Source organism: Phodopus roborovskii, unplaced genomic scaffold (genome assembly GCF_943737965.1).
Source record: "Phodopus roborovskii unplaced genomic scaffold, PHOROB, whole genome shotgun sequence".
Lineage (NCBI taxonomy): Eukaryota > Metazoa > Chordata > Mammalia > Rodentia > Cricetidae > Phodopus > Phodopus roborovskii.
In genome coordinates, this window is record NW_026126407.1 from 57193711 (window position 1) to 57218647 (window position 24937).

At 50.5% G+C, this 24937-nt stretch overlaps 1 protein-coding gene across 1 annotated transcript in view; it reads right to left on the reverse strand.

Annotated features, from left to right (window-relative positions):
- Positions 1 to 11145: 11145 nt before the first annotated feature.
- Positions 11146 to 24937, reverse strand: part of LOC127218771 (uncharacterized) — an 84232-nt gene continuing 70440 nt past the window's right edge. Inside the window, 24 exon segments of the mRNA XM_051179753.1 lie at positions 11146 to 11273; positions 11276 to 11324; positions 11438 to 11554; positions 11756 to 11865; positions 12458 to 12599; positions 12701 to 12912; positions 13500 to 13737; positions 15217 to 15318; positions 15386 to 15435; positions 15438 to 15548; positions 15551 to 15619; positions 15999 to 16107; positions 17079 to 17146; positions 17149 to 17259; positions 17332 to 17338; positions 17598 to 17755; positions 19840 to 20036; positions 20538 to 20764; positions 21321 to 21403; positions 21406 to 21448; positions 21539 to 21734; positions 22915 to 23089; positions 24171 to 24293; positions 24296 to 24446. Coding sequence (XP_051035710.1) covers positions 11146 to 11273; positions 11276 to 11324; positions 11438 to 11554; positions 11756 to 11865; positions 12458 to 12599; positions 12701 to 12912; positions 13500 to 13737; positions 15217 to 15318; positions 15386 to 15435; positions 15438 to 15548; positions 15551 to 15619; positions 15999 to 16107; positions 17079 to 17146; positions 17149 to 17259; positions 17332 to 17338; positions 17598 to 17755; positions 19840 to 20036; positions 20538 to 20764; positions 21321 to 21403; positions 21406 to 21448; positions 21539 to 21734; positions 22915 to 23089; positions 24171 to 24293; positions 24296 to 24446 — 2976 coding nt within the window.

Sequence of the window (24937 nt, forward strand, 5' to 3'; positions counted from 1 at the left end):
TTGGGAGTAGGTGGTTTGAGACAGGGTTTCTCTGTAGCTTTGGAGCCTGTCCTAGAACTCGCTCTGTAGACCATGCTGGCCTTGAATTCATAGAGTGCCTCTGACTCCCGAGTGCTGGATGGTGGCAACCATCACCCAGCAAAAAAAAAAAAAAAAAAAAAAAGAAGAATAAAAAAATTTAACACATATATAGGTTTTTTTTGTTTTATTTATATATTTTATGTATATGGGTACTTTGTCTGTGCATATATGTGCACACCAGAAGACAGCATCAGACAGGTGTGAACTGCTATGTGGGTGTTGGGAACTGAACTCAGGTCCTTTGGAAAAGTAGTGAGTGCTCTTAACCACTGAGCAATCTCCAGCCCCATGAAAATAATTTTATGGTTGAGGAACTGTATTAAAGAATCTCAGCATTAGGAAGGATAAGAACTCCTGTTCTAGCTATATATTTTCAGCTAAATATGTGCACTCTTTGGAGGCCACACAGTCCCCCTGCTTCAGCCTCCCAGCAGCTGGTATCATAGACACCCCCCAGACCCAACCTGAACATGTTTTCTTTAGTGTTTGCTCTTTGGATTACACCACCAAATGTGCCAACTCATCGTGGGATCTTACAGCTCACTGGAACTACCCTGAAAATAGGGAATAGGGAATAAAAAGCAGTGGTGTTCTGACATGTGAGTGACCCATAAGGACATGAAGCTGAGTCACAGAAGCTGCCACAAAGGCCACCTCTTGCCTGTTCCTTTTATGGGAAATGTCCTGAATAGGAGACTCCTCCAGGGAAGCAGACAGTGGGGCACTGGTCTCCTCTCACAGGGAAGGAATGGTGACAGAGGTGCTGACTGGGGAATGTTTAAATCCATCCATTTGTACCGTGTATCTTGGTCACACAGTTTCCCACGTTCGCCTTTTAGCCCACCCCCACAGCCTGCCTCCCATTTCTTAACTTTAGCTCTTTTTTTAAACCCTCTAAATCCAATTAGTGCTTCCCATATACACATGTACACACTAGGTGACCTGCCAATGCCCTCTCCCCAAAGAAAAGGGACCAGACCCCCAGAAGCCATCAACAGCCACTGGACCTCAGCTAGGGTTAGGGTTAGGAGTTTCCTCTCTCCATGTTGGGAATATTTTTAACGTTCTTGATCTTTTGTTTGCCCCCCAGGTGATCCCAGAGGCTGTGAGTTCATGTGTATAATAGCCACGCCTTGTCCAGAAGCCAACATTTCACAGCCCACTGCCCCCCCATCCTGCAACCCTTTCTACCCTTCTACATCTTCTAAGATGTTTCCTGATCCTTCCAGGGTGGGTTGAAAGGGTTCTAAAGTTGGCTGCAGTGTTAGAGAGAGTGGATGTTCTGTGAATAAATAAAGCACCATTGGATTCTATACTTTGTTTATATGCCTGGTATATGTGTGTTCAGAGTGCACACTTATACATGCCCCTCCTCGTGAGTTGGTCAGATGGTGACTTTGGCTGTCAGTTTCCATCTTCCACCCTGTATTTGATCAGGCCTCTTGTTTCTGCTGCTTTCAGCCAGCCCACCTGCCCACAGGCTTCTGGGGGATCCCCGCCTCAACCTTCCATCTCACTGTAGGAGCCTGATATCACAATGTGAACTCAGGCCCTCACACTCATGCTGCTGGTACTTAACAAGCCCCCACCCCCAGCTGTATAGAGAAACCCTGTCTCAAAACCTGCCCCCACCCTCCCAAAAGAAAGTAAGAAAATACATGAACAAAGTGAAAGTAACCAGACAAGACAATTTCTTTTTGTAAAAACAGTACACCATGTCGGTTATCGAGCAAGCATATGCATTGGGATGGGGAAGTTCACCCAGTTTTTATTGTGATGCAGGTAGCGACTGTGTCTCATCCCATTGGTGGGAACTCCAACCCACAGTCTGACTTGATTGGCTAATCAGCACAGGTAGGAAGGATGTGACAATCACATCTCAGGAATGTCCAGGGTTCAAACAAACAGGTATGTACACAAGAGCTTCAAGATAGGGTCATTTATGGAATATTGGTACTTGGCAGGCTAGTTACCTTTAATAGAAAAAACAAAAACAAAACCTATTTTCATGTCTCCTTGACTATTGAGTGGACAAGCTCTCTCCACACTCCTCAGTCCCATTTTTGTTTTAGCCTTGGATAATGTGTGTTTACTGGCTGTTAGATTGACAGTCTCTCCTTGTCACTTCATTTCCTGCTTCTACTGTTTTTCATGAGGACTTGGCTGTCATGACTGTTGCACCCTTGACTGTGATGGTGTGTGTGTTCAGATATGTGGAGACAGCCAGAAGACAACTGCACTGTTGGGCTCTGCCTGACCACAGCTGAAAGTCCCAGGGCTGGGACTGTGAACTAAAACCTTGGGCCAGGATAACCTCCTCAAAAGTCAGTTATCTCAGGTGTTTTGTTATAGTGATGAGGACTCACACTAATGTACTGGCTAGTCATGTACCAAAGCCTGTCTATGTTCCGCTAAAGCAGGAAAATGTCAGCTCCCTGCTTGGTTCTATATTGCATTTATTTGATATTTCTAGTCTGTGCTCTGTACTCTTTATGCAGTCCTGGCTGCCCTGGAGCTCACTCTTAGACCAGGCTGGCCCCTGACTCACAAAGATCCTCCTGCCTCTGCCTCCCGGGTGCTGGGATTAAAGGCATGTGCCACCATGCCTGTCTATGTGCTGTACTCTTAAGGTTTAACCTTTCTGTAATATCAACTAGATGTCAAAGATACTCATCAGGGCCTCTTCTTGTGAGTTGACAAGCCAGCAGCACCCCTCCATGGCCTCTGCATCAGCTCCTGCCTCCAGGTTCCTGCCTTGTATGAATTCCTGTCCTGACTTCCTTCTATGATGAACAGCAATCTGGAGGTGTAAGCCGGAATAAACCCTCTCCTCCCCAAGTTACTTTGGTCACGGTGTTTCATCACAGCAATAGTAACTCTAAGATTGTGTGTGTGCGTGCATGTGTGTGTGTGTTTGTGTGTGTGCTCTCTCTTCCTTGACCTCCTTACCTCCCTCCTCCTCTCCCTCCCTCCCTCCCTCCCTCCCTCCCTCCCTCCCTCCCTCCCTCTGAGACAGGGTCCTCGTAGCCTCAAGTTCACTATATATTGGAGGGTCTTGACCTGTTCCTGCTTTGGTGTCCTAAGTGTTGGGATAGAACTCAGGAACTCCTGTTTGCAGAGCAAGTTCTTTATGGACAGAGTCATCTTCCCAGGCCTGGGCTACTACTGCTTTTAATCTGATTTTGATGCACCCTTGTTTTCTGCCAGATTTGAAGCTTAATTTTTCTTTTATGATCAGACATTTTGGACTTGACAAATGAGTTCAAGTAATGAATCAAATTAGTGTCTCCCTACCCCCACCCCCCCAAAAAAAATCCAGTTAGGCTGGTTGTCATGTTTTGGAATCTTTTGTAACTCTCTTCTCTCCCCTTCCTCTTGTTTTGGATACCATTCCAGAGTGGCTCTTAGATCAATGGGAGGATTGATTCTAAGACCTCTAGAGCAGTGGCTCTCAACCTTCCCCAACCTTCAGTACAGTTTCTCATGCTGTGGTGACTCCAACCGTAAAACTATTTCGTTGCTACTTCATAACTGTAATTTTACTACTGTTATGAATTGTAATGCAAATATCTGTGTTTTCCAGTGGTCTTAGGTGACCCCTGTGAAGGGTCATTCAACCCTGGGAGGTCACAACACACAGTTTGAGAACTGCTGCTGTAGGGGCTGGAGAAATGGTGGAGTTGTTAAGAGCATTTGCTGCCCTCGCAGAGCGGTTTGAGTTTCATTCCCACACAGGGTGGCTCCTAACTGCCTGTAACTGCAGCTCCAGAGTTCTGATGCTTTCTTCTGGAATCCTCAGTCACTGTTCTCATATACATACACATACATAATTAAAAATTTTAAGAAATAGACTTGATATGGTGGCACATGGCCTAGCACTTGGGAAGCAGAGGCAGGTGGATCTCTGCTGGCCTATAGTGAGTTCAGGCAAGCCAGGTTATATAGTAAGGCCTTGTCTCAAATACAAATTTAAAAACAGAAACAGCTTTTTAAAAGTTTGAACATTACTTTTAACATTCTCTTAAAACATTTCTTCTTGTATGTGCATGTCTGACTATCCACGGACAGCTTTCTCCTTCTACCATGTGGGTTCTTGCTGGGGTCTTAGCCCAACCACGGAAAGTTGAGCTGGGTCTGAGGAAGAGGTAAGTGTGCTGCCAGCCCATTTCCCAGCCTCCAAGATTCCCAGAGACAATCAGACTCAGGCAGTCTAGTCAAGCAGGAACTCATTTATTGTCCCATAGCAGGCATCTTTTAAAGGGAAAAACCACAGAACAGGGAAAACAGCCAGGGGATGGTTGTAAAGGTCAGTCTTATCACTCACCTAGGCACCCTTATGCTTTACCTAGTGAACATGAGCTCTTCCTGCAGTGACCTCATCTAAGCAACCAATCTTTTTTTTGTAAACAACTCAGGACTCACTCCTGTGACTTCCCCTCAGTGCCATCTTTGACTGGCTTGTGTGCCCTACAGGTCCTGGGGATGGAACCCAGGTGGTCAGGCTCTGCAGCATGTGCCCTGTTTCATGAGCAGTCTCCCCAGGCCTGCACTGTTTCCAAAGTCTAGAACAGACAGTTTTCTGGGGGACGTTTTCCTGACTGACAGGCTCATATGGACTGACTTTATAAAAATCATTTTGTTTTTGTGCATATTATGTGTATGAGAGTGCTCGAGGAGCCCAGAAGAAGGCATAGGATTCCTTTGGAGCTGGAGTTAAGTGGTTGTAAGTCACTCATCATGGATGCTGGGAACCAAACTCAGGTCCCCTGGAAGGCAGCAAGCACGATAAACTGCTGGCGCTCTCTCTAGCCCCATGTGGACTTTCTGTACAGACAAAGCAGACAGTGAACTCACAGAGCTCCTCTGCAGTACTGTGACTGAGGCCAGTACCACCATGCCTCATCTTAGATCAGCTTTGAAGGGAGGAGCAGCAGTATATCTCCTTCCTTTGCTAAGAGGCCTCCAGCTGGAGCATCCTCCTGGGGTCTTTTAAGCCATCTAGATCATCAGAGATGTCTGACACTCTTTTCTTTTGACCAGGAAACAAGAGTCCAGCTGCTTCTATTCCTGGATTTACAAGCTGCTGATTGTGAGAGAGAGGTCCATCCTTAATGACCTTTAAGCCTGCTGATAGCTCCCTGACATCTGTAGCTGGAGTTGTATAACCTCTGTTGGTTTTTTTGATGGAATCACTTCCCCCCCACTATGTTAAATTCTGAACATGGACTTAAGCAACTACAATCTGCAAAACACTGATACTGAATTTTCCAGAATGAAAAGACTACTTCCCCACTGGTAGGTACAGTGCATGTGAGTGTTTGCACATACTGGTCTAAATAAATGTACATAAAGGCTAGAGGTGGATCAAGTGTCTTCCTTAGTCACTTGCATCTTAATTTTGAGACAGGGTCTCTTTCATTGAACCTGGAGCTCACCAACTAGACAAGACTAGATAGCCAGCAAGCCTCAGGGATCCTCATGTCTCCATATCCTCAGACTAAGATCATAGACACATGCTACCACATGCCTTCAGCACCAAGACAATACACACATGCTACCACATGTTCTCAGCACTAAGACAATACACACATGCTACCACAGAACTCAGGCACTTATGCTTCCATGGCAGATACTTTACCAACAGGCCATCTCCCCAGCCTCTGAGAACACATTTCTGTTTGTACATGTTGTATGCACTTGTGTACATCCATGCTAGTGTGGAAGCTGGAGGAAGCCATCAGGGGCCCTACTCCATCACTCCCTGCCTTATTCCCTGGAGACAGAGTGTTTCATTGAACCTAGAGCTGGGCTAGCTGCCAGCAAGCTGCAGCAGGCATTCTGTGTCTGTTCCCCATAGCACTGAGGGTAACAAGCACACAGCCCCTCTCAGCTTTACACAGGTGCTTGGGATTTGACCTCAGGTCCTTATGTTTGAGCAAAAAGTACTGCCAAGCTATCTCTTTAGCCCTGAGTGTACCTTCTGACTAAACATGCCATTAGCTTGTAACTTACAAGCGTTTGAGTATGCACTGCACATTGCAGCTTGGGACATGGCAAAAGTTTTACCGGAGAGGGGTGCTGTGCACGGGTACACATATGGAAGGGGGTGTACATGTGGGAGTCTGAGGACACTTGAAGGAAGTCCGTTCTATGTAGTCCTGGGGATTGAACTCTGGCTGTCAGGTTTGGCAGGGACTACCTTTACCTGCTGAGTCATGATGCAAAGTGGGGTGAGTGGGCCTGGGAGGCAAACAGGTCTAGTTTAGTGACATCTGAGCTCCAGGCTGGCTTCCTTAATAAAGGAACCAGGAAGAACGTGCTAGGAGGGATCACTGGGCTGTTGTAAAAGCCACACATCTTTCAAATCATCCTGAGCAATTGGAGTCAGCGAGGTCTTTGGGGTAGAACTTAGGATAAGATGCAGGCTCTCTGTCAGTGAGTGCAGCCTCCTAGCAGTGTTTCTCAGCCTATGGGTCAACCTTTTGTGGGGGTCAAAGGACCCTTTCGTAGGGTCACATATCAGATATTCTCTTTATGATTCATAACAGCAAAACTACAACTATGAAGTAGAAATGAAATAACTTTGTGGTTGGAGTCATCACAATAGGAACTGTATTAAAGGGTCTAGCGTTAGGAAGGTTGAGAACCACTGCTCTGGGGGCTGAAAAGACTAGATTCACCTCCCTCTGCTCCAGAGATCTTTGGAGACACCTTGGTGCCAGCCTTCCTGCCTTCTCTTTGTCCCATTTCTGGCCAAACATACTTTGTCCTTTGTTCTGGAATCTGACCCTTCCCAGACTGTGCAGAGGCTCAGTGGCTGAGTGCTAGTCCTAGCCTGCAGAAAGCTCGGGGATAACCTAAACATGCTTCAGTGTAAAAAGGGCTCAAAGGCGCCCCCTCCTGGTAGATAGGCTCATAGCACCAAAGCCTCTGCTCTGGCACAAAATCAATCCCATAGACACAATCCTGAATTCCCACAGCTTTATTTTGCAGTTGAAAACTTAAAAAACAAAACCAAACAAAAAAACTATTCCCCAAGAGAAATAAACAACAAGACCCCCTGATATATATATATATATATATGTATATATATATATATACATATATATATATATATATATATATATATATATGTCACATGTCCTTTGAAAAGGAATCTTCTCCCCATGCCCTGGAAGCATCTTGTGTGTCCATCCTAGAGAAGGAAGCTCCCTAACCAGTCTTGAGTCCATGGGTCCCCTCCAGGAACTTCGTACCTTCTGAGATCCCCAAGGTGGCAGGGGAAGCCTGTGCCAAACAGCCTTGCACCCTCCAGGTCATTGCCATCCCAAGGCTCGGGTTGCAGAATCAGTTTCTGGGGGAGTGAAGCAGTATCTTTTGCATGAGTGTGGGTTCTGGGGACGAGTTTCTTTGCAGAGGTAAGTGCCTTGGCTTGTAGCCATCCAGTGGAGTTTCAGGATGAATTCCCAGGGCCAGCTGGGAGCCCCTCAGCCCCAGGGACACTAGAGTGGGCTTGAGCCCCAGCTCTTCCTTTCTGCTGTTTTTGTCTTGGATTGCTGGCATTCTTCACTAGTGGGTCCCCTTCCAGAGAAGAGCTTGACATCTTTGGTAGCCCTGTGTTGACTTGTGCAAAATCTCAAACTATAAGAAAAGAGAAGTAAGGTTGTGCTGTGAAGCCTAGAAGGAAGATCCTGCTATTTCCTGGAAGTAGACCAGGGCTCTCTGGTAGCCCCTGGCCCTGATTAAAAGGACAATCACCTATCCATTACCATCTTACTTTGTAAGCACAGCAGGCATGGGCTGTGGTTTCCTCACACCGTGGGACAGTGTATAGGCATCAAGCACTCAACTACCCACAGAGATACCCCAAAACGCAGCAAGTGTCTGCCAAGGGCTCCATGTCAACTGGGAAGACCACAATATAGTACCCCACTCGAGGAAGAGCTGAGGGTCGGCACCTGAGGCTCTGGGAGCAGAGAATATGCCCATGCCAGTGGGGTGTGTGTGTGTATGCCTGAACCAGTACAGGGAGAAAACAGGTCATGCTGGAGTTGAGTCCTGAGGGATCCAGGTGCTGACATTTGAATGGTCTGGAACATCTCAGGGACTTCTGTCTACTGTCAGGAGGAGCCAGCCCTAACTTGAGGATGTCAAGGTGCTGAAATATGGGCCCATGAGCTCATGGGCACAGACCCCAGAGCAGTCCACGCAACCTCTTAAATAGCTTCCATTGATTAAGCTGGATTCTTTTCTTTCTTGATTGATTGAGACAGGGTCTTATTAACCCAGGCTGTCCTCAAACTATGTAGCCAAGCGTGAGCCCTCTTACTGGCCCTGTTTTTATTTTTAAACCAGTGGTTCAATCTCCTTAGTAGTTCTGTCTGTTTAGATTTTTTTTATTTCATTTCTGATACCAGTTACTTGAGTCTTCTCTTATTAGTATAACTAAAGGTTTTTTTTTTTTGTAGATTTTACTCATTTTCCACTTCATATCCCATCTTATTTCTGCTCAAGTCTGAATTCTCTTCTAGCTCTAGATTTGGTTTTCTTTTTCTGATACCTGAAGGTATAAAGTTTAGTTGTTGGCTTAGAGTCCTTTATGGGTGCATTATGTTAAGTGTGAAGTCCTGAGGTATACCTCAGGTACAGGTGCCCCTCCTCAGGCGTCACACACCTTTCCTTCATTCATTTGTTCCTCCCTCCCTCCCTCTTTCCTTCCCCCTCCCTCCTTTCCTTCCTTTTTTAAAGGGAGGGTCTATCACTGAGTTTGCTGATTAGCTGAGGTTGGCTGGCCAGCCAGGGAGCCTCAGGGACCTGCCTGCCTATACTTCCCCAGTGCTGGGGTAAAAGCCTGTGCCAGCTTTGGCTTGCTTCCATGTTGGTTCTGGGGATCTGTTCAAGTCCTCTTGCTTGTGTGGTGAGTGCTTTGCCTATGAGCCTCCTCCCCAGCTCTCTAGTCACTTTTCTTTGTCCCTTTGTGCCTCAGAATCAGTTATTCCAGCGGGTTCTTTAGTTCAGCTCCTCAACTCTTCCATCAAATCTTTCTATCCAGTTATTATAGTTTGTAGTTCTAGACATTTACTAATTTCATCTTCCTGATTGTGTGTAGACGTTTAACAGTGATGTTCAGCTTATCGTGTGTACAAGGGCAGCATTTAAATGCCCCTATAAAGAATGTGGAGACTCTGGAAGGTGGGTTCCTGGGGCTATCATGTTCCTTTGAGCACACACCTTCCTTTCACGAACACAGAATGTTTGCAGTCTTTGCATATGTCCTAAGCATAAGGAAGGACTTCTGTGGCTCAGCTTGTGGGACCCTGAGACCTTTCCTCTAACTCCAGGTATTCTCAGCTGTGAGAGGCTGGTGGCACTGTGGTTGGCTACCCTCGCCACCCACAGTTCTGCAGCAGTCCCCACCACTGCCTCCATCCAGGTACCCAAACTACACCAGCACAGAGTGGGGTGAGACAGAAAAAGTCCGCACACAGTCCCAGATGAGTGGGAACAATTCAGACAAGCTCTGCCCTTTCTCTTCCATTCCCAGGTGGAAGCTGGCCCTGGCAGCTACCTTGAAGTCTGCACAAGGTTTGGGGGGGCTGCAAGCAGAAACACCACTTTAGCATATGTGCATGCGCGTGAAGACCAGAGGACAGTAGCTAGGTGGTTCCTCAGGCACTGCCCGTGTTTTTATTGGGACAGGGTTTCTCGCTACATACAGCTGGACCAAGTCCTTCTGTCCCCTTTGGTTTTGCAGCTGTGCTCTGACCTAGTAAGAGTATTTGGGACATCATATGCTTCCTGATAAGGGCTCTCTAGCCTCATAGGTCTCTGTCCTCATTCCACACCCCATGCCACATTTCCCATTTCACTAACTTTCTCTTCTGTTTTACATTTTAACTTGTGCTTCATGCACCCAAAGCCCACATTACTTCTAGAAATTTCTTTTGACATGCTATTCATCTTTCAGTGTCTTCTGTCCAAGACTTTTGGGCAGTGGTGGTGCACACTGTTGATTGTAGCACTCAGGAGGCAGAGGCAGGTGGATCTCTAGTTCGAGGCCAGCCTGGTCTACACAATGAGTTCTAGAACAGCCAGGGGCAGCTAAGCTTACACAGAGAAACCCTGTCTCAAAAACAAAACAAAACAAAACAAAGACCCCCCAGGAGTTCAGGGTGTGGAGGTCTCAGGCATGTCTCACTGTTGTTAACTGCCACTCTGACTTCTTGGTTGATCAAGAAACAAATGTAATGTCAGCCGCCACTCTGTGTCAGGGTCACAGGCACAGTGCTACACCTCAGAGCTACTAGCACAGGTTCTGAGAGTCCTTAGGGTGCTCAAGACACTTGGCTTGGTGGTAGTCTCTAGGCCTCTGCATCTTCAGTTTTTTTTTGTGTGTGTGCTCATGTGAGGGGTCAGGAGTTAATCTCAGGTGCTACCCCTTTAATCCTCAAGCAATATTCACCCCCCCACAGGATCTCAGTGGCCCAGAGATATCCTAATTAGACCTAGGCAGGCCTACACTGGCCAGTGTACCATGGCTATATCCCTGTCTCTGCCTCCCCAGTGCTATTGTAACAAGCATCCCTCATACCCACCTTCTTCTCCTGGTTCTGGGGATCCAACCCATGCTTGTAGGGCAAACACTTTACCTGCCAAGCTATCTCCCCAACTGTCTTTGCTTTATGTTCTTTTTAAGAAACTATTAGTTTTTATTTTATATATCAGTGTTTTCCCTTCATGTCTGTCTGTACACCATGTGTGTACCTGTGACGGTCAGGGCATCAGTTCCTCTGGGACTGAACTTATAGACAGTTGTGAGCCACTATGTGGATGTGGGAGCCAAACCTAGATCCTGTGCAAGAGCAACCAGTGATCTTAACCACTGAGCCATCTCTCCAGCCCTATTTAGTTTTCTTAAGACAGAGTCTTGCTACATAGCCCAGGCTGATCTCAAATTAGCATTCCTCCTGTCCCTGCTAACCAGGCTAGCTCTTTATTCATAAGAATCACTCTGCACATAGCATTGCTAGGACTCTGTGCTCACTGTGTCATCCCTGTAGGAGCTCAGAGAATGGCGTTGGTTTTCCATTTGGGATGGAACCTGGATGAGAACTCACCACACTGCAGAGGAAGGGCCAAGGCACACAGGTAGATGTAGGCAGCTGCCAGGTGACAGGCAGATTGCAGCTCCAGGGGTCACAGTTATCCTGGACACACAGTCTGAGGAACAGATCAGGGTCTACCTGAAACCAGGCTGGCCCATCACTGTGTGAGCCTATCACTGCATAGGCTAGATTCTTTCAATTTGTGGTTTCTCTGCTGAGTGGCCTCTGGCCAGGCCCAGCCTCACACTCACCACCTGGAAGCAGTTCCCCAGACTGGAGCGGGGTTCTTGGAAGAAGGCCTGGCAGGTGGTACTGTGTCCTGAGCATGGCTCCTGCATCCTCTTTACAGCACCACAGTTCTCACCCATCTGGATGGGAACACAAAGACTCAAGCCTCCGAGAACACCACTTTTCTCTTGGGCACACTGACTAGAATGCATCAGCCTCAGCAAGAGATGCCTGTATCCTTGGGTGGAGCATGGGGGCTCCTGCTTCATTCTGTACCTGAGCAGCTGTCTTCCACTGAGCCTAGGGGTAGATGCAGCAGGAAGGGTTTTCCTGCAGCTTACCTGCCAAGCCTGCGTGAGCTCCTCTAGGTTGGCAGCTTCCGTGCCATCTGGCAGCATTAGCTTGTCATCTGCCTTATTATTGTTGGTACCCAGGAGGCCAGCAGAAACACCTGTAGGACAGGGAGGGACCTGCTGGGGAAAGCCTCCCTCTCCCCCTCCCCAAGACACCAGACCTCTCAGAAGTGGGGGAGAGGGGAAAGGGGGTCTAAAGATGGTATCTGTGCCTTGCACTGTTTCCCCCACTTCCCAGCCCACAGGGCCAGTTAGCAAGTTTTCCTGGCACCTCTTAGGGGTCTGGCTGCAAGATGGGTACTTTATAAGAGTCGACTTCAATCTGTATGGACTGTCCCCAGAGGACAGAGCTAAGCTGGCTCAGAAGCCTGGGCCAGATACTGGCCCTGGGAGAGGGAGTGAGTCACTCAGCCTCTGCTGAGTGACTCTGTAATGTAAGGAACCACCAGAACTGAGAAGTAGACAGCTGTGTCGCACTAGAAAGGAGGCCAACAGTCACTGCCACCACAGCAGGGAAGTGGCCAGTCAGCAAAAGTCTCCATCTCTTTCCCATTGGCCTCTGCTCTTCCACACCAGGGTTGACGACAACAACAGTGTTACTGAGAAAGGGGCACATCACCCTCAGCCCTGAAGTCTGGCCACAGGGTAGCTAGAAAATGCCCTTGTGGGTAGCACCATGCCCGGACCCACCATGGTGCCACAGGCCCAGTGTCAGGCTGCAGAGGCCTGCTGGCACATCACAGGAGACAGACACACCATCCTTGCTGCTCAGCTCAACCTTGGGCCCAGTGTTCAGCATAGCAGGAGGTGGGTCTAAACCTCAGCAGCTGTCCTGAGGCCAGGCAAGCCTGCTTGTGAGCCTGTGGACCACACAGGGGTAAGCCGGAAATCACTTCCAGCACCAAACCTGTAGGCAACATGCAGGCAGGCAGCTCCAGGGAGCCGCTCCCACTCCAGAGCATGTACCTTCAGGCTAGGATACAGAACGAGGGTTGTGTGGTTCAGCTCCACGTGAAGGGCTGTGGAGCCTGAGCTCGTGCGGCTCAGTGTCAGAGAGAATGTTTGGTGAGTGAAGCCCTTGACTAGCAGGAAGCTGCTGCAGAAGGGAGCCAGGTGGTATCTGGTGCCCACCACCACAGCGTAATCTGAGAAGAGGCCAGGCCAGCTCAATACTGAGTAAACCTGCTGCTCAGGAACAAGTGTGCTGGTAAATGTGGGGGACTCTCCTGAGACCCTGGGCTAAGGGTCTGTCACACAGTAACCCTCCCCACACCAGCCTGGCATGGTGCTTCCTCTGTAGAAAGGCTCAGGCTCAGATGGTGTGCTAAAGCCCACACAAGTCAGCTGTGGTGCCCCTTCTACTCCACACCGGAGGAAACTGAGGCTGAAGAAGTTGCACAGCAGTGTGAGCCAGATGCAGGCTTCCTGGGGCCTCCCAAAGGCATACTGGGGCCCCAGGCTACAGACACTGTCTCCCTAGCAAGCCTGCATTCAATTAACAGTCTTCCAGCTACAACTGGAGCTCAGCTCTATTCCTCCATCAAGGCCCTCTGGGAGAAGGCTGGCCTCAGAAGGAGCCCCCCAGCTGTGTACTTTCTGCTATATTCTGGACAAAATCCAGGGCCTGTAGCCTCAGATGACCTCACTGAGCCCGGGAACTTGTGGGGCTGGCCTATGACACCACAGGGCTTAGCAGACTTTCCTGTGACTGTTTGTCATCAAGGCCCTTTGCTCCACAGGCAGAAGCCTTCCCAGGGAGGAGGTGGACAGGCCAGGCAGGACTTAGGCTTGAAGGGCCTCCTCAGTAGATGCCGCCAGAACCCATAGAACTCAGCCAGCACATTAGCCTCGTACAGCCTGCGGAGTGGCCGCAGGAGTTTCTCCTCCACCAGGTAACTGGCCACCTGGGCCACATCCAGGGACTTGTCTCCCAGCAGCAGGAGTGGTAGCCTGGAAAGGACACAGAGGGACTGGATCCCCTAGGAAGTTGGGATATCTCACTGAGCCTCACTCACCTCCTTTCCCTGAAGGATGATGTTGTCACAGGAAGGAAAGGGAATCACATTAACAGGCTATCCCTTTAGAGAGGGCCCTCCTCTGTCTGGGGAAGTGTCTTCAAAAGATGGACCAAGGCCCCGCAGTAAGGATACAGCTGTTTGATTTTGTGCCCTGCTCTGGGCAACTGCAGGCATTCCACTTCTCCATAGCTAATCCCTTATCACTCAACGGAATCCAAGGTGCCAGCACCCTGTCCCCAGCCCTCCAAAACTGTATGAGAGTAATTGCTGTGGTTCAAGCCACCACAATTCTGGTTACACAGCATTGGTTATACGCAGACAGAAGCCACTGCAGTCTTGTCTCTTGTCTATGAAGGGACCTCCATCCCTTTATAGGAGTCATCTCTAACTCTTTACCACCTACATCCAGTTGAGTCTCAGTGCTTTTTGGGTTAATGTTAAAAACTCAGCTGGATTCCAGCTGCCTCTCATCCCTTCCATGATGCCATTGTTCCAGCCATCACATACTCAACCACATTGTTCAAAATAGGACCCTACACTCTGTCCATCTTCATAATCTATCCTCAATATCCTCAATATGTTCCATCTTTTTTTTTTTTAACCAAAACCTTGTGTGTGCCCATTTCCAAGAAGGAGTCAAGGCCTTGGGCCACCTGAAGCCTGCTCAAGGCCTGCTGGCTTCCTTACTATTCTTCAGACAGGTGCCATGGCACTACAGCCCTTGCCCCTGCTTCTGAACCATTGTGTGCCCCACCCGGAACTCCCTGCTCAAAGCTCACCTTCTGGGCTGGGGCAGTGGCTCAGTGGTTGGCACTTGCCACTCAAGCATAGGACTAGAGATCAGACCCCACATGAATGCGGGGTGAGCATGACAGCACTTGTAATTCCATTCTCGGAAGGCAGAGACAGGTGATCCCCAGAGCAAGCTAGCTAGCCAGACTAGTCCTATCGGAGCTCTGGGTTTGATTGGGAGATTCTGCCTCAATAAATAAGGTGAAAAAACAATAAAGATTATCCTCTATCAAATTCAAGCCTTCACGTACATAAGCACACATATGTGGGCCCCCAGAAATGTGTATCACACGAGAAATGGGGATTTCCATTCTCAGACAAACTGCACCATCACATATGTCCCGCCTCTTCAGTCCGCTTACTGATCAGTGCTTTCAGAAGCATAGGTCAGGGACAGGGACCCTGCCCCCTCAGACCGTATCTAGGCTGCTACCCAAGAATGGCTTTCCCATAGCTAAGGCTCTTGCAAAACTAACTAGAATGTGAACAGAGCTTATGCAGAGCTTGAGCCTCAGTTTCCCCTGTCAAGTGAGGGCCACCTGTGTGGCAGTGTTGTCCTAAGTGAGATGGGCCAGGTTTCAGCATTTGCTGTGTCCCGCCATGTAGCAGGGACACAGGACCCACAAGCCCCACCCCCACTTACCTGGCTGAGTAACTGTACATGCTCTGTAAGGGTTTGTAGATCCGCCTCAGGACTCAGGAGACCTCAGCCTCAGTCCAGGGCAGTGTATGGTGGGTGGCCTGGGTGGGGCCAGGGACAGCTGTCAGTGAGCCCAGCCCCACCACACCCTATCATGCACACCCTCACCAGCTCCAGGGTACCCATCATGGCTCCCAGGGCCATCCGGATGGGCCTTAGCCTCCAACTTCCCTGCAGCCTAGCAGCCAGGTCTGGAGCCACTGCCTGACCTCCTCAGCCTGTGCTCGCCACACTTCATCCAGGAGCTGCAGCATCACCTCCAAGTAGGCCCCTTCAGTGTGGCCAGGGGCTCTGCAGGTGATCGCCTAAGGTCCCTGAGCTCCTGGCTGCAGATAAGAACCTCTACAGTGCAAGCCAAGAAATCCTGTCATGCCTAACATCCTAGGCCTAGAGGATGGGAGGCCTGTTCCCTGCAGTGAGGGATGGGGTAGAAGTAAGGCAGGGCACACTAGGACTGCTGACCTGGTTGCCTGGGATTGGTGGGAAGGACTTGCTACCCCCACTGTGCAAGTGCGCCCCAGCTGGAAAGCTGTAACAAGCCTGTGTGTCCACACACGGTTTCCCTGGCGAATGCTTCCTACGGGCATCACAGTTCAATCCAAGGGAAGTCAATGACATCCACTGTGACCCAGTGATGCTCTAGATGCTGCATGTAGGGTTTCCCCATTGACAACTCTGCTCTGAACCCTTAGGCTGCAGTGAGTCACAGTCATGAGGATGCCTGTATGCTCCTGGCCAGCCACCAGCACAGGGACTCTGGCATAGTTGACTGAGGTAGGAACAGACATGTCCCCACTGCCTGTTTTAGTCCTGGACAAGGGTCTCAGGGGCTGAAAGGAGGGCCAGGATGGCCCTTAATTATGGGGAGGCCAGGTTCTCAGCTTTGTTGGGAGCAGGGTCCTCAGGGCAGGGCTGTGTGCTAACCAGGATGGAAGACTCACTGGAGGCCATGCACAGACACCAGTGGCGGACCCAGAAGCCTCATAGCAAGGCTGTGTGCATGAGAGAAGCCAGGCAGAGGAAAGATGGAGCCTGGGCAGCAGGCACAAGCAGGCATTACTTTGGAGTCTACAAGGATGGAGAAAGCATGCCAAAAGGGCACAGAGCTTGCAGGAGCCTATGAAATAGGTTTGGGGTCTAAAGAAATTAGACTGCTTTCCTGACTTAGGTAGTGGTAAACCCTAGCCCTGGGACTAGGGCTGCGGCTAGACTAGGACAGGGGTGTGCCCTCCCTAATACTCACACTCCAGCTTTTTCTGCAGCTGCTCCAGGTGTCAGCACGTGCCAGGCCTGACCTCAGGTCCCCAAGGTGGCTACCATCTGGTCACCAACCTGAACATCCCCTAGCCCAATCTGGGTCAGTTGCACCAGGCACTCCGCCGCCTATCCAGAGTACCCACCAGCTGTTCCTAGGTGGGGAAACCAAGGCAAGATCAGGGGGTAGACTATGGAGACAACATTCTCTAGCCTTTCACTCCTGGGTAGGAGAGCTGCAGACACAGGCCAAGCCACAGGGTTCTCTACATGTTCCTTAGCAGGGAGCACTCACCAGGTTCCAGAACCCGCTCACATAGTCAACCAGGCTTTGGGTCTTCTCTTCCAGCTGGGCTCACACCCAGGAGCCAATTGCTGTCATCCTGGACTGTGGGGCAGAGAGACTGGTGAGAACTAGAGAAAGGGTCCTCTAGGGACTGGAGAGTGTGCAGGCTGCCCTAAACTGTCCACTCTGATTCTCCAGGCACCGTTGCTCTCGAGGACTCTGGGCTCTGGGCCAGCAGTTCTCCATCCCAGGCCCACTTACCTGTGTCTCAGCAGGGTCCCCCTGACAGCTGTGTGCAACTAGCAGGAGGCTCTGGTTGGCTGCCCGCGGGTTAGGCCCCCCAGTGGCTGGGCATGCTGCCCATTGTTCTGGAGCAGGGTCTCCACCTCCACAGCTGTCCTGTGGGCACATGCCTGTAGCATCACACACTCTTCTCTGTTCCCTGGAGCCAGGAAGAAGCCTTCTCTACCTGCTCCCCCAGTGCCCCACACAAAGCTATACCACCCAAGTGGACCCTCCTCCTGGTAATATTTAAAGTCCCTCCTTCACACTCCTTCACACTCACTGCTGGACAGACCAGCCAGATCTACCCCACTCCCACCTGCCTCTACCCCCACAGCCTCACCTGACTCAGCAAAGTCAGTACAGATGTGGACAAGAAGTTCGCCCCAAATGTGGTTGTGTGTGTGTGTTTTTAAGTTCTCAACAGGACAAGAATAGGGATCCCCTGTCCTGGCTTAGCAGCTGACCTGGGGGCCTGTTACCCTCCACTTACTCCACATGGGCAGCAGAAGCCTGAAGACAGCTCAGGGCCCAGGACACCAACAGCCTTAGTTTCTCATTTTTATCAATGCTTCTCTCCAGCTGGACCAGGCTTTGAGAAGCCGAGGTAGTGATGCTGCCCAACAGGAGGAGCTGCTGCCCTTGAGACCTTGGAGCTATGAACCAGACAATAGAGACTTGGGTGGGTCTGGCTGCTGGGGCTGCTCTGGTCTCTGGCCTGTCCCTGTCCCAGGCTTAGGGAAGAGCTAAGAGTGAATCAGTAGAGAAGGGATAGAAAAACACCCACACCATTATTCCAGGAGCACTGGGTTCCCCACCCTCCCACCCGGCCACACAGCTCAGAGTCCTCGAGGTCCTACCACATACAGTAAAGCATATGTAGGTGTCTCCCCACCAACCCAGTCAAGGAGGCTCAGAACCCACAGCCTTGCACACTCTGTAGATAGATACTATTGGTCTGGGGATTACAGGGACTTCTCCTTTGGCAGTCCCAGTGTCCAAGGACACATGTGGGTAATATGTGGCATGGAGCCTGGGTCATTGTGTTTCCCCGAATCCTTGAGGGAGGAGGCACAGGACAAATGTTTGTCAACTGAACTGGAACAATGTCAATGGCTTTAGTGTCCCAGGGAAAGGGGCCATTGAAAATTACTAAGAGTCTGGTAGAGAAACTTGGAGAAGGGAGGCACGTCTGCCCCAGCTTAGCTGCCCTATATTCTAGGCTAGAGCCTGCAACTTGAAAGCTGTGCAACCTTAAGTAAGGGTATCACCTTCTCTGAGCCACAGCTCAAAGCTCAGCAGAAGTCAAAAGCTCCTTGAGTCGTATGGGTTGGGCTGCATTCATCAGTCTGATGTCTTTGCAGAGGTAGTCAAGGAAAAATGAGGCCACCGCAGGTTAAATAGACCATGAATGCAAACCGCTGCAGTGCTGATGGAGGTACGCACCGGGGGCTGAGCACAACCAAGGTTGTGCATCTCTCAGACTCCAGAGTGGGGTAAGGAGGGTGAAGGGTGGGGACCATGCACCTTGGGTGTCTGACAAGTGCTTGCCCTCTGATTCTAGCAGTGGCATCAAGCACAAGTTTGTAGCTGGGGCAGAGCAGGCCTGGCTGTAAGTTAGGAAGTGGCAGGCCCATGAGCTTTGCGCATGACCTCATCTAGAAATGCATCCTGATGGCTATTCTTGGTTGTCAACTTGACTATGCCTGGAATTGACTAAAACCCAAGTGTCTGGGCACACCTGTGAGGATGTCTCTCTCTCTCTCTCTCTCTCTCTCTCTCTCTCTCTCTCTCTCTCTCTCTGTGTGTGTGTGTGTGTGTGTGTGTGTGTGTGTTTCTCTCTCCCCCTCTTCCTTCCTCCTTCTCCCTCCCTCCCTCCCTCTCTCTCTCTGTGTTTCTCTCTCCCCCCTCTCCCTCCCTCTTTCTCCCTCCCTCCCTCCCTTCTTTCCTCCCTCCCTCCCTCCCTCCCTCCCTCCCTCTCTCTGTCTTTCTCTGAGACAGTGTTTCCCTGTGTAGCTCTGGATGTCCCTGAAGTCCTCTGTGGACCAGGCTGGCCTTGATCTCACAGAGATCCCCTGCCTCTACCTCCACAGTGCTGGGATTAAAGGTGTGCACTGCTGTTGCTGGGCTCAGGGATTCTTTCCTTAGATCTCTTTTTAATGCAGATCTTTTGAGGGGGAAGAGCCACCTTTTCTCTGGGCCAAGTCTTCTGTTGGCAGCCTGTGTAAGGACACTGAAGAAGGAAGTGCCTCTCTGTGTCCGCCTGCTGGCAAGTCTAATCCTCCACTGGTATTAGAGCCTACTTCTTGGTGTTTGCTGAGACTTCTAACCACATGGACTGAGCTACTACTGGGTTCTTGGACCTTCCATTTGTAAACAGCCATCGTTGGGCTAACTGGACCACAGGCTGTGAGCCACTCTAATAAGTCCCCTTTATTCACATTCCATCAGTTCTGTTCCTCTAGAGAATCCTCACTGATACATCATCCTTGTTCCATTTTAGAAGAATAGACTCTGTGTCCTTGTTATAGAAAGGCAAGGGCTGTGGAGTAATGGGGGAACCACTCTGTGGGCCTGGACAGACCCTGGGGTTCAGTTAATACTCCTCAGAAAGGAAATACTGGACCAGCAGGATGTAGGCCTGAAGGTCCATTGATGGCCACTAGATGGCGGGGCAGCCTATGCAGTGGGGATGCTAGCATAGAAAACTGGGAGGGATTAGAAGTCTACCTTCAGCTACCCAGAGAATTGGGTGCATTAGGTTGGTGGTGGCTATAGAGGGTGAGGCTAAAATGTAGGCCCTGGTCAGGGTCTGGAGCAAGACCCAACTGATATTGAGAATGCAGCAGGAGTGCATCCTGGTCTAGACTGTGCTCCCCAGAGAATGAGAAGGCTTGAAGGACCCTCCCCACCGGACCCTGGTATGATCCCTTCCACCTGGATTGCTATAAGCAGGCTGTGGGTGGCAGGTCTTACTGCCCCACCCACAGCCTTCTCCAGCAAAGCCCCTTAAACACTGAAACATATCTGCCCATGTGTGAGAGAAGCATGCCTGCACTGGTGCCCATGTGTGAATGAGGCATGCCCAGGGAGGTAGGGGACAAGGAGGTGAGTAGATGGGTGGAGAGGAGATTGGTAGATGGCTAGATAGATGGGAGGGTGGTGGACAGACAGACAGACAGACAGATGGGAGGGTGGGTGGTAGGTAGATAGCAGGAGGGTGGTGTGGGAAGGCAGGTAAGTATGTGTGTGGATAGGAGGGTAAAGGACAGGAAAGAGTAAGAGGTAGTGGTGACAGCTCTCATTTACACACCCTCATGAATAGCACAATCTCCCTATATATGCCTTCCTTCTCTCTCATAAACTAGACAGAGAAAACAGGTGCCCTGCAGCTGGTGTGTGAAGAGCCCATCATAGCTCTGACTGGTTTGGACATACCCTTCCCGTCCCAGGTGTTCCCCCTCCTGAGGGCCTCTGGCTCCCCTGTACCCCATCCTTCTCAGCAGACTCAACCTGGGCAAGTTGCAAAGCCCCTGGTGGAGGGCGTGATGTAACTGGTGCATATAGTCAGTTTCCATTATAGTCTGGAAGCTGTACATGGCACAGAGGATGTGCTCTAGAGTGGCCTCTGCATGGACCTTGTTCCACTGGGGCAGCTGACGATTCTGGAATAGCTCATGACATGGGGTTTAGCACATAGGAGAAAATGTCCACAGCACCACAGGGGTGACTGTCACCCACACAGAGACCAGGTCCCAGTGACCCCAGCCTCAGGACCCCAGGTCTCAGAAGCCTGGCAGGGTACAGAAGGACTGGGGGGTACACTCTCAGCCAGCTTTCGCCATTTCAGTTCAGTCTGGCTTTTGTTTCACACTCGGAAGAGCTGCACTTAGCCCCACTGGAAGCCCTCCTTGGTTGGGAGATACTGAGCCCTACCCTTCTGGGAAGGCGAGCCCTCTGCTGCCTACTACCCCATGTCTAGCAGAGCTCTAGCACTACCAGCACTGTCTATGACTAATCTAGTGTCTGATCTACTTTCTGGTAGGTCTTGACTATCGCACCCATTTCAGATGAAGCAAGGCTCAGCCCGAAGAATGAGTGTCCTAGATCCCCGGTATAGTCAGCACTTGAACTCAGAATGACACTGCCATAACTATACTCCCATAGCTGGCAAGGCAGCCTGTAGATGACCTGACCTGAGTCTGGCTGTCTATGCCTCACCTCATATGTCACGTTCTGCTGCAGCTAGTGTCGGCACCAGGAGAGATCAAGCTGCTCACTGAACATGACCGAGATCTGAGTCGGGTCCCACAGGCCTGCAGCAGGCCCAGGCCCCAGGTTCTCTGGAGCTGACAACAACAGAAAGATGAGCCAGAGGCCTGCTGGGAGGCCCAGAATGAGGACCCTAGGCAAGAGCCCACCAGAGAGCCAGCACGTACCTGACCTAGCGAGGCAGCTGGGCAGCTCTCCCAGGCCACACAGTTGGTAGAGGACCTCTCAGCCAGGTGACCTCCAGAATCATAGGCGAGCCTCTGTCTCTTGATTGCTGAACCTGCACGAGGGAGGAACAGAGGTAAGGCTGTCACCGCCTCTAAGGGGGAGATGCTGGCTAGATTGTGGCTGCCCTCATCTTCCCTGGAGAGGAAGTGGGGATTACAGGGGCTTCTGCACTCCTTGTAGGAGTCCAGAGCCCCCTACTGGGAAACTGGGAAAAGCCCCTCCGTTGATGACAGACAGCCTCTTCTGGGCCCTGTGTCCTGCCCTACCATCATCCAGCCTCTTCCTTTGGAAGCTCCTCTTAGCTCTGGCCTCAGGGCCTTTGTGCTCAATGTCCTATGGCTCAAGTCCCTGAGGGCCTTGGGTGATGGCCTTGTCTCCCAGGAAGGTATCGCTCCCGGGATACTTGCTCCATGATGCTTTTCACAACTGAGTATAAAAAAAATCCCACTCACCTGCTTGCATTCTGCTGGCCTAATATACTGCTGCTCACTGGTGATAAGAGGAGGCTCAGGGACACCATACAAGTTCAAGGATACCACTCCAGCCACCCCACTCAGCCCTCCCTGGGGTACCTTAGGTATGCAAATTATCATACAAATGATCTCAGAGCCTCTTGAGAACCATCTTCTTCATTAAATTCCAGAGTCTAGTGTGGTAGCATATGCCTTTAATCCCAGCACTTGGGAGGGACAGGCAGGTGGACCTCTGTGGGTTTGAGGTCAGCCTGGAATACAGAGCGAGTTCCAGGCCATCAAGGCTATCACATAGAGAAACCCAGTCTTGAAAAACCAAAAGAAAAAAAAAAAGAAAGGAAAGGAAAAAGGAAGGAAGGAAGGAAGGAAGGAAGGAAGGAAGGAAGGAAGGAAGAGGGAAAGGAAAAAAACAAATCCAGAGTCTGCAGATGCAGAAAGTGGGCCTAGGGCTCCAACGCTGGCACACAGTAGGCGTGGCTGAAAGAGCAATTGAGTAGAGGGCCCTCCAGGTCCCCAGCCAGGCATCTGTGGTTCTGCAGAGTGCTCCCTGCTAAACAGGGCCTCCCACCTCCCCCACCTATGGGCCCAAGCCTGAGGCTCAGGGAGACCTTGTACAACAGCTGCATCCTGGGGGAGTGGCTAAAGACAGACAGTGGCGCACTGGCAGTGACCCCAGGAGTGACAGCAGCTGTCTCTCTGTGCTTCAGCCTCTGGGTTCTGAAAACAGGGTTTGGAGGAAGAATGGATGTGCACATCAGCTGTGCTTGTCATCAGGGACTGGAAGCCAGGTCCTCTGGCTCCACTTATGGACACTCTGCATCTGACTGACTCCCATCAGGCACCCGAGCAAGGTGCCCTCAGACCCCCAGGGTCTCCTGCCAGTCCTGCTGCCTAGCTTGTCTTTATTGTCCCAGGCCACAGCCAGGTCACCATGGTGGCTGCCTCTAGAGTACTCGGAGGAGAGGTGGAGGCTGCAGAGGCGCGGCAGGGACAGAGGCAGTTGTTGGGAGAGCTCCACTGTGGGGGAGATGAGTAGAGGGTAGCAGTGAGGTCATAGCTGTGTGTTAAGGTCATGGCATGAGCCTGGTTCAGGACTCAGCTGATAACAAAGCCATTCAAGCAGGTGGCCACATTCTCACCTACCCTATAGAACCTGGAAGCCACACATTTGGTCACAATGTCACTTAAAGCAACTCTGTTCTCTTTTCCTCCTATCCCAATCACACTGGGCAGCCAACCTGCACCAACCCAGAGTCTCCTCTGAGCCCTGCCTGGGCCTCCAGGCCATGCCACTGTTCCTTGAGGCCAACAGAGCACCACATCCAAGCCTTGGCCTTCAGAGGTCTGTGGCCACTTCCTCTCCTGACCCCCAAGTAGTCACTGTGGAGCACACCCTAGCTGGTTGTTGATGGCTTCAAATCAGGCTTCCGGTGACAGCCAGAGGGTACTAAGATCAGTAGAGATTGGGGAGATCCAAAGCCCCTCCCCTTAGTGGTTGCTGACCTTGAAACCATGAGCCTTCCAGGGGCCTCCCTGCTGCTCCTTGAACCATTTTAGGCCACTGGGTTTCATACAGGAAAGGTTTATTATTATTATTATTATTATTATTATTATTATTATTACTATTAATTTGTATGTGCACATGAACATATGTACTTTACTGCATGTGTGTGAGAGATTGTCTCCCTCAGCATGTGACAGCTCAGGCTGTCAGGGTTAATGACAAGTGCTTTACCCACCATGCCGCTCATTGGCCCTAATTTGCTTTAGTTGTTAATTTGGTTTACTTGAGACAAGGTTTTATGTAGCTGAGAATGACCCTGAACTCCTGACCTTCTGGCCTTTACTTCCTAGGAGTTGAGATTTCAGTCATGCCCCCCCCACACACACATACACACTGTTTTTAAGGTGCTGGGGATCAGATGCACTCTACCAACCCCGGCTTCAGCCCCACCTTCTCTGTGACTTTGCTGACATGGGGGTTTCTAGTTCTCTGCCTTTTCCCTCTGAGGGCTAAGCCTTGACTATCTTGTTCCCTGGGGATTCTCTAGAGTCTAGAATATAGAGTCTAGAATAGCACCAAGGACAGCAGGCACTCACCCATGGCAAGTGAGAGCATGCCTAACCCCATGCCTCCTGCTCCTCAGCCCCTTACCCTGAAGATGGACATTCCCCAGGAGCTCTGAGAGGGCCCTAGAGAGACTCCCATTGAGTGCCACCCCCTACCTTCCCACTGCATCACCTGGAACAGGATGTGGGTGCCTTGTGTTCTCTGGAAGACAGTCCTCAGGGCCAGCCCTGTGGGAAAGGTGCTGAGCTGGAAGAGAAAGGGATAACCAGTCCATGGCCTCTTAGAGCCCAGCCACACACCAGCCTGGGGCAGTCAGGTCCAGAAAGGAAAAGAAGCTGCATGTGGTCAGAACCACATGCTAAATACATCTTAAATGTGAGCAGGCAGCAGAGAGGGAGAGGGTGGGGTAGCAGAGACTCTAGCCTGTATGGGCTGACAGGTCCGCATCTGCAGGCTGCACTTCCTCCTGCCATCCCCATCTAGCCTGTCCCAGCCAGGGGCTTCTGGCCAGTTCTCAGAGTCATCCCCACTCCAGGTACTTAGTATAGGATACTCTTTCCCCAGACAAGCTTAGGTTTAGCTCAAGTGTCCCCTCCTCAGGTGATACCTCCTGACCCCATCATCACATATGATTTCTTTATGTGGCTTTTGTCACCTGCCTCAACTAGATCACATATTCAATGACAGTCAGGGTCCATTAGTTCTGTCCTGTGCTGTATCCCACCTTCTTTCTGGAACAATGCCTAGGATTAGAAGATGATCGATAAGGAATGAAGAGACATAGCTGAGGTCCC